This window comes from Sminthopsis crassicaudata, chromosome 4 (assembly GCF_048593235.1).
Source record: "Sminthopsis crassicaudata isolate SCR6 chromosome 4, ASM4859323v1, whole genome shotgun sequence".
NCBI classification, from domain to species: domain Eukaryota; kingdom Metazoa; phylum Chordata; class Mammalia; order Dasyuromorphia; family Dasyuridae; genus Sminthopsis; species Sminthopsis crassicaudata.
In genome coordinates this window covers 433788390-433798081 of record NC_133620.1, presented here as the reverse complement: position 1 = coordinate 433798081, position 9692 = coordinate 433788390, and the positions used below count along the sequence as shown (strand labels likewise).

At 37.6% G+C, this 9692-nt stretch overlaps 1 protein-coding gene across 1 annotated transcript in view; it reads left to right on the top strand.

Annotated features, from left to right (window-relative positions):
- The window catches only part of TSPAN2 (tetraspanin 2), a 62461-nt gene extending 54005 nt beyond the window's left edge, over window positions 1–8456 (top strand). Inside the window, 3 exon segments of the mRNA XM_074263155.1 lie at window positions 1666–1737; window positions 2225–2311; window positions 8097–8456. Of these exon segments, the coding sequence (XP_074119256.1) occupies window positions 1666–1737; window positions 2225–2311; window positions 8097–8162 (225 nt within the window). The 3' untranslated portion in view covers window positions 8163–8456.
- The last annotated feature ends 1236 nt before the right edge of the window (window positions 8457–9692 follow it).

Sequence of the window (9692 nt, the reverse complement as noted above, 5' to 3'; positions counted from 1 at the left end):
GAAAGTACACTCTAAAGATCTCATCCTCTAGTAAGATCCCTCCAGCAGTGCAAATGATGAGCCTAGAGTTTGCCAAGCTATCTTTTTGTGGAAACCTGTTGTTATACAGAAATGAAACAATTCTAGGAGAAAATTTCTACAGTAGCAATATCCATCTTCCCCTCCCATTTTAAAATTATTAAGTCATATATTGATAGTTAACATAAATTAGTATATATGATATATGCTAATATAATATAATGCTAATAATTTAATATATGTAATTATATGCTAATGTATTATTATGATATTAACATATAACTTAATCCATTAACTAATAGATTATATTATATAGAATTTATGACATATTACAATTAATTCATATATAACAATGTTAGTTAATAAAATTAATGCTAACACATAATTTAATCTGTTAAATAATTTATAATTTAATCTGTTAGATTATATGTTAATATTGATTATATCCATACATTAGCATATTTGCATGCTATATATAAATATGTAATCTTGTCATTGTATAAATATTCTTATACATGAATATAATCAGTATTAGCATATAATTTAACAGATTAAACAATATACTATGAAAATACTTACCATCATTTTATAATGAAAATAGCCTTAATTTCTTCTATTTTTGCCCCAATTTTCTCATCCATATTTTAGTCCCTACACCAGCATTTTGGTATTCTATCTATATATTTCAAACTCCTAAATACCATGACTGATTTGGACAACACTGATGTAGACATAGGAAGACTGAAAGCTCCTGGGGCTACAAATTGGAAGACATAGGTTGTAATCCCAGCTCTGCTGCTGCCTTTTGTGACCCCAATGAATCTCTCTTTTTTCCTCAATAAAATGAGGGGATTCGCTAACCCAATATTTAAGACCCCTTCTAATTCTGAAATTCTTTGATAATTTGCTCCTGGAGAGGTAAAGACAAGAGAGTGATAGATGGCATTAGACAACAGGGAAAGAAAGTGGATTCTTCTCACTTCTCCATCCATGTTGGCCATTTGGATGTACAGCTCTACTTGTGAATTTTCCAGATTGGTAACTTGGACTATCCACTGCTTTTAATAGTGTAGAAGCTCCTCTGATTGAATGCTCTGGACAGACCCCCTCAATTCTAATGGCCCTCCATCATTCTTTTGTTTGTCTCTCAGAAATGAGAACTGGCACCTGTTTGTAATCAGAGCATCAAGCCCTGAGCTTCTCATACCCAGAGTTTGCTGCCATTATTCTAAATCCTGTCCAATGAAGCTTTTGACACAGGGATCAGTCAGTACCACAATCTACCCTCCCTAAAAGAAGTGAGAAGAATAATGCTAATGGCCAAAAAAAAGCTAAAAGACCTCTTGGACTTCTCATACCACTCACTATCATCCAATTCCAAGATGACTTCTGAGAATCCTTTCTTTCCATTTAATGCAGTAAAATAGACTTTTGCTTTTTCCATGGATTTGGGACAACCAGAGTTCCAGTAGGTTTTTTTTTATCTGATTCCAATTTTCCTCCTCTTTTTAGATAGAATTATTTGAATGATAACTCCTATAGCCCATTGCAGGCTTGCTAAATAGGTCTCTGCTTATTCTTGAAAATGCCTGAACTACTCTGCTCCTCTCTGCCTTATCTTAAACTCTCTTTTCTGATTCCTTCTAGTTTCTATGCTGTGGAAAAGAAAGTCCTGATCAGGTACAATCCACATGCCCAAAGGAGCTCCTAGGACACAAAGTAAGTTTTTCTTTGTCTTTCCATCCACTGTTGAGATAAAGAGCAGAGGGAGTGTACATTCAAATAGGGAAAAGAAGGGTTCAGAGCTTAGTTCAGTAGGTCTGGAAAATCACCCACACTCTCAGATGTTTCGTAAATGAAAGAAATATTGTTCTGAAGAATGATAAAGGGACATCTTTCCAAAATTGTTGAGAGGCTGTCTGGTATAGGAACTCAGAATTACAAGAACTGAGTTCAAATCCTGTCTCAAACACTGTGGGACCTGTAAGGATGTCCCTAGTGATTCTAAATGTTCATGATGAATGAGCTGAAGGGGGAGTAAAAGTCACCAGTGAATTTGAGTGTGGGGAATAGCTAGGCAAATCTTTACTGTTTTTTATCTGATGTTCTGTAGAAAATTAAAGGGAGTAAGTCAGGCTAATAAGTCATCAGAAGGTACCTTGAGAAAAAAAGAAACTCCTGTAATGCCCATCTTCTTTCAACACAGAAGAACTGTATAGACGAGATTGAGAACGTGATCAGTGCCAAACTCCAGCTCATCGGGATTGTCGGGATCGGAATAGCTGGCGTCACGGTGAGGAAAACGTTCTAGCTGAACATCTCATGTTTCTTGAGGAGTGATCTAAACTCCTTCTGCCCCAGATTTTTTGACTCATCGAGTATTCAGTTAGATTATGACTGTATATGGAAGAGCTTTCCAGGCAAGGTATCTGATGAGTCCAGAACAGTTTGTCACGGTTCTTGTTCCCTGGGTCAGTTTGGTAAAGAACAGGATCAATTAGATGTGCCAGTCCACAGTCCTGTGGTACTCACTTCAAAATAGATAGCTAGGAGGTACAGTCAATGCAGTGGGCACTTGGAATCAGGAAGCCCTGAGTTTAAATTCTGTGTTAAATAATTACTGATTGTGTGACCCTGGCAAGTTCCTTTATCTCTCTGTGTCTCAGTTTCCCCCATCTGTAAAATGGGAATAATACTAGCACCTTATCTGATCAAATAAAATAACAAGTAAAGTGCTTTGCAAACTTTAAAGTGCTGTATAAATGTTAGCTATCGTCATCCTTATCATTATGAATATTATTAGTAATTATAATAATAACTATAGCCCAATTTTACTTAAGCATATCCACCATCTCTATAGCTACTCATTCTAGAAATCTAGCACCGGAAGTGACCATATACCTTCCAACTCTGTGTCTCTTCTGACTGTCAAGGTAACCTAATATCAGACTAATCCTTCCCACCTGTAATTAAGCTAAACAAACTCCAAGTTCTTAATCTTGATAAAAGCTGTAATTCTTTACCCAGGTCCCCGTGGCCTTTCTTTGGTGACTCAGTAAATCTCTGGCTCACAGGATGAAGCACAAAGCAGTGAGAGCACTAGGAGAAGCTCCCCTCTGGCAGGGTGAGGGTCTCTCCCAATCCCAGGCTGAATCTTCATTCTGGGGATTCTCAAGAGGCAGGACTGTTGGATCCATCCCATTCTGTTATCCAGCAGTGCTTCCTGTCAATCCCTTGTATCTCAGGGGGAAACAACAACCCAGGCTAAGGGTCCTTAGCCCTTAACCCCAACCCCACCCACTTCTCTGGCTGGAGAGGATATCTTGGTCCTACATTTTAAGGAGCACTGTTAGCTGTGATGGATGCCAGGAGGTCAAGCCTTCTTTTCTTAAATAGCCTCTATCTCCTAGGGTTGTGGGGAGATAGTGATTGTAAAGGGTTTAGAACAGTGCTTAGTCCAGAGTTAGCATCATATACATATCAGTTATTGTGGCTATTATTATAAGTGTAGGCTAGAACTCAGGCAGCTGATGGCCCAGTGGATAGGGCTCCAAGCCTGGAATCAGGAGGACGTGGGTTCAAATCCAGCCTCCCAACATTTATTAGCTTTTCATGTGATCCTGGACAAGTTACTAACTCAATTTCTCATCTGTCAAATGACTGGAGAAGGAAATGGCAAACCACTCCATTATCTTTGCCAAGAAAAACTCAAATGGGGTCACAAACAGTCGGACATGATTGAAGTGACCCAGTAACAGGCTGGAAATGTATCTAGTGACCAAGGCAACTAAGAGACGCCTCCCCAGCCATGCGGTGCTTAGAAGGTTGTTGTTGTTTTTATTTGTCCCTCATTCTTGAAGAGGTCCATGGCATGAGGGAGGCATGCAAGGGAGTTAGATTTCAGTGAGGGAGGCCTGTGCAAGGGCACCTGCTTCTCTTTCCCCTCCAGAGCCATCTGGGTCCAGTGGCCAGATATAGATGGCCCTGGAAGAGAGACCTTTGTCTTTTTAAGCTAACTGGTCTTAGTTTGACTGAGGCTGTACCCATTCAGCGATTAAAACTAATTACAATTGAGGCAAAAAACCCTTTCTTTAGCCTAGTCCCCCCCAAAAATCTAAATGAATAAATGAATGAATGAATCTGGGATTTCTGGTCAAAGCAGAAATGATGCTATTTGAGAGGCTGAAGAATATCCAATTACTTGCCATCTAGGGGAGGGAGTTGGGAGGAAAGAGGGGGAAATTTGGAACACAAGGTTTTGCAAGGGTCAGTATTGATAAGTTATTTATAGGGAAAACTGTTAAGAGGTGGAGTTGGGAGTACATAACAAAGAACAGAGCAGGGAAAAATGACATCATGGGATTGGGTTCACATGATTGGCAGGAAGTTTGATAATGGGGGCTTATAACCACCTCCTTTCTTCTTTCATGAAGTATTCATTGTTTAAGTCCAGGTGTGAGATAACAGCCCAGATCTTTGAAGGACAAATAGACATCCTTGAAGGATCACTTGGTGGAATAAAAATATCAGGTCCAACTCCCTTTCTTTCACACACATTTTCCAAGGTTGTACCACAGCACTCCCAATAACGTCATTCCCAAGGTGACTATATCATTCCCAAGTGTGCGAATTTCTTGAAAAGCACTGGAGTCTCTACTACTATTGGGGTTTCCCATCATTCCCAAGGTCAAGATGAGGTTATTACTACATCATTAAGGGTTCCACCACTTTATTTTCTTAGCCCTACATTTTCTCAAAGAATATGACACAAAGTGTTCGACCTTTTCTGGACTCAGTAGCTTGTGGATCCTGGCCAGAGCTAGGAGTGAGCTGAAGGGAGTGGGTTAGGAGGACCAAAAAAATGAACCAAAAAGATTCATGCTTCTTTTTTTTCCCTCAGGTACCTCCACTACCCTAACACCTGCTTCAGACCCACATTATCATTATCTAGGGCTTACTCTTTTTCAAATTATTCCAGAACTTATTGATGTTCCATGTCTTATACCAGAAATAGACTATTTTTCTCTTCATCCCAGTCAGAGCATTAGACTTGAGTTTAATTTAGGCAATTCTACCCATTTTGGATTGTGATCCATCCTTGTAAAGCCAGACTCTTTGTGCCTCTGTGAGATCACTGCCAGATAAAGAAGGGAAGAGGAGGGGCTCAATTCTCCCAGAGCGCTCTCTTTTCTAGGCATTTTTCTAAGCACTTTCTGGAGACTCTAGATGTCCCTTTGTGGTCTGATCCCAAGCACTATTTTTAATGAGAGGAGTTTCTAACTGAGTAAGACACTAGGCCAGCCAGCCACTTTGGCAGGTCATCAGGGGAGATATTTTTAGGCAGGAGCAGTCTTTTGTCTTCTTTTTAATTAAATATAATAGTAACAACAATGACAATAGCAATGATGATGATGATAGCATTCATACAGTGTTTTAAGGTTTGCAAAAAAAAATTTCACAAATATTATTTCATTTTTATCCTTCTCACAATTTTAAGAGATAAGTATTATTATTGTCCCTATTTCATAAATGAGGAAATTAAGGTAGACAGTAGTTAAGTGACTTGCCCATTGTTACATGGCTAGTAAGTGTTTGATGCTGAATTTGAATTCAGGTCTTCTTAATTGTAAACCCTGCATTCTATCCACTCAACCAACTAGGTGCTTCCTATTGTGACTGTGTCTCCTTAGAAAATAAGAAGTTACAAATACCATATCACATCCCAAGAATTCAGTGAATTTTATATGAAATTATAAGAAACCACTGTATTTAGCAATAGCCTTGAATATTTGAACCTTCCCCAGCAACATACATATTTAGAGATCCTCAGATTTTTATATAAAAAACGTGGCCATGAACACACAGTATTGTCATTTTCATCTTTATTGTTGTTAAGTTAAACTAAAATAGATGAGTCTCTAAAAACACCGCTGAAAAAAATGATGGCTCTTCCTATTTCAACAATAACCCTCAATTGGGACAGCATGATATAATAGGGTGTGGACTTGAAGTGTAAAAGATCTGAATTCAAATCCCACCCCAGACTTTTATTTTCTGTGTGATACTGGGCAAGACTTAGATGTCAGTTTCCCCATCTGTAAAAGGGGTTGATCATACTTGTAGTACTTCCTGAAGTTGGATGTTTTCAGGATTCAATGAGGTCATGTGTGGAAAGTTCTTTGAATGTCATTTATCATCATCGTCATCAATCTTCCCCCCAAACAAGAAAAACTATTTTCCTTTTGCACATAATTCTTACTTTTTTGTAATTGCTTTATTTTGTTTATGGGGGGGCGGGGTTCTTAAAATTATGGTTTTATCAATGTAGAAAAAAATCCTTTGTAAAATCCTTTCACTAATATAGAGACTACTATAATTTATTAATATTTATATATTAATAATATAATACTATTTTATTTTTTATTTTAAATTAATTTATTAATTAGTAATATAACATTTATAATATAATAATATACCAATATATAATAATATATAATATTACTAATATTATAATAATAATTACTAATAATACTAATATAATATAGTAAAATCCTTTACTAATATAATATATATTCATCAATAATTTACCATTTTAGAGAACTGTCTGGGAAACTGAAGAGTTGAGAGACTTGTCTAGAGTCACCCAGCTAGTATGAATCAAAACCAAGAGAATGTTGATAAATATTTAACAATTAACTCTCTGAAAAATAAAAATGTGTGCATGGTACACATTTAAGTTTAATCTCCATCACTCTCTTAAATCTAGATTATCACTAAACATCAGGCCCTAACTTCTAGTATTTGACTGTTTCCCAAGGTATAAATAAATGCTTATTTTGAAAATTTAACAGTTGGTTATCAAGAACCAGTAAGAACACCAACCCTAATGTCAGGAGGACCTAAGTTCAAATCTGGTCTCAGACACTTAACCTCCCTGTGTGACCCTGGGCAAATCACTTGACCCCAATTGCCTCAGCAAAAAAAAAAAAAAAAAAAAAAAAAAAGAACCAGTATGAATTAGTTCCTGGATGACTCTAGTCTTCCTAACTCCACTATATATCAAATATAATACAGTGAGATGATGTTATAAATTGGATTCAAAAGGCCTGAATTTGACACTTATCTCCCCCACTTTCAGAGGCTGTTTCTTCATCTGTAAAAAGGGCACAATTCCTATCTTATATATTTCTGTGAGATTTCTAGAAAAATGGTGTACATGTATATGTACATGAACATGCTTTAAAAAGTTTAAAGTATTTTACAAACATAAGCTATTAAATTGAGGTTCAAAGATAATGTGTTTCCACAGAGTCACTTATGTTGTGATAAGAAGGAAGGGAAGGGGGAAAAGGAGGAGGATGAAAAGAGGGAAAGGAGAAAACAGAGATGGGAGGATGAGGAAAAGAAGGGGAAAAAGAGGGAGAGAAGGAGAAGTCCTCTAAATCCTGCTTTATAAAGCCTCCTTTTATTATTATTGCCAATTATTTATGAGGAGGAGGAGAATAACTACCAGAAACAACACACTTTAACTCCAGTGCCCATTTCAATGTCCACCACACCCAGAATAAAAGTTCTTAGCCTGGAGTCTATGAACTTGATTTTTTAAAATTGATAAACATTTTATAGGGCGGCTAGATGGGACAGTGGATATAGCACTAGTCCCTGAGTCGAGGGGACATGAATACAAGTCTGGCTTCACTTACTTAGCACCCTGCTTGCCTCAGTTTCCTCATTTGTAAAATAAATTGGAGAAGGAAATGGCAAACCATCTTTGGTTTGCCCAAAGGAGTTGTAGAGAGTCTAAAATGACTCAACAACAATAAATTTTTATGACAATGTATTTATGTGATTGGTTTCCTTTGTATTTTATTTGATTTACTTAAAAGCATAATTCTGAGGAGCCACAGACTTCGCTAGACTGCTCCCAAAAGTTTGGGATAGCCTGCTCTAGAATAGGACAAAGGACCAGCACTCATCAGTTTGTCCCAGGTGGACCAGATCTCATTCTTCCCTTTCCCTGGACATTCAATAGCCCAGGACCATTTTTGTCCATTAACCCACTGTTCCTTCTGTTTCAGATCTTCGGCATGATATTCAGCATGGTCCTCTGCTGTGTGATCCGTAACTCAAGAGATGTAATCTAAAATTCCACCTGCATGATATCGAAAATCCAGGACTTTATTACTAAATGTCACAAGAGGCATCATCTTACTCAGCTGTTAAAGTGGAAAGGCGTTAAGGTCTAAAACGATTTGGTTTCCAGTGTACATTTGCACATGTATGTGAGTGTGGTACCTAGCCTTCCTGCCATGTGGGCAGGTGATTGTGTCCTAACGTTGTCAGCTCTGTCTGCAGCTGCACAACATCTGGTATGCGCAGGGGATGCTGAAAGCCCTTCATTGGGGAATTCCTGGTTCTCTCTGAGATCACTCGGGGTGGGAGGGTGGGATAACAGCCAGTTTATAAAACAATAACAACCAAAAAGCAATGATTCACTTTGAGAAGGTAATGTTCAAGACAGGAAAAACTTCTAAAAATCAAACACCAGCAGTGAGGGCCCAAGGGATTCGGGGGAAAAGGAGGCAGAATTTGTTTGTGGGAATTAATTGGCACTATGGATGTGTGATGGGTTCCAGGAGCTAATGGACCAGAATCTTGGAGCCCAAAATAGTGGCAAAATGAAAATGAACAGAGACAACTAAATTTGAATGTTCTTTCTTAAAGTGTACATATAGAATTTACACACATGCATATAGACATATGTACAGATATGATGTGTATATTGTGTACATATGTACAATGTGTATATATACAGTCTAGCTGTATAGTGTATATATAGACACGTATATATGCAAGATATATATACACAATGTGTATATATGTACATATGCAATGTCTATGTGTACGTATGTGTACACACACACACACGATGTGTAGAGATGTATGTATATGTGTGTATACCCATTTGGACCCACATTTGGAAACAAATGCCTGCCTCACAGACAATCCTGCGTCCCTGTAATTCTTCAGGTTGAAAGACACTTCCCCAGCTCTGCAAGCAAAGATTTTTGGTAGCCCTTTCCATCCTCCTTTTTTCTTGCCTCCTCTTCAAGCTACTGCAGCTGCCACACCTTTGAACGGGCTTTTCTTGGGAGCCCTCCTGTGTGTTTTGGGATGTAATGAGAACAGGAAGTTAAAGTCAGCTTATCTGCCCATTGCATGTTGTGGATAAGAGATTTGGTGTTTTATCGGCACTGTACCTTTGAAATACCTCAGGACTTGAGTTTACATATTTTTTCCTAATTATTTTTGTATTCTTTTCTTATTTATTCACTTAGTAAACTCTTCTTCATAGGTCAAGAAATGCAAATTATTTCCCCCTAATTAAAATAAATAAAAATGAAAGATTATAAACTCACATTCTCTCATGAGTTTCCTTGCCCTAGAAATGAGCATTTTCTCCTAACGAAGCTGTTTAGAACAGGAACCTGGAAAAGAGAGATACAAAATACTTGGTGCACATCTCCCCGGGGCCAGTGTATTTATGGGCATTCAAAGCCAAGTTCACTATCAAAATTGCTTTTTTGGCCGAGTACATTCACTAAATGTAGTTTGAAAGAACCAATGGTATTTTTAAAATCCTACAAAAATGGAAGGGTAGGAGACTTCAGAAA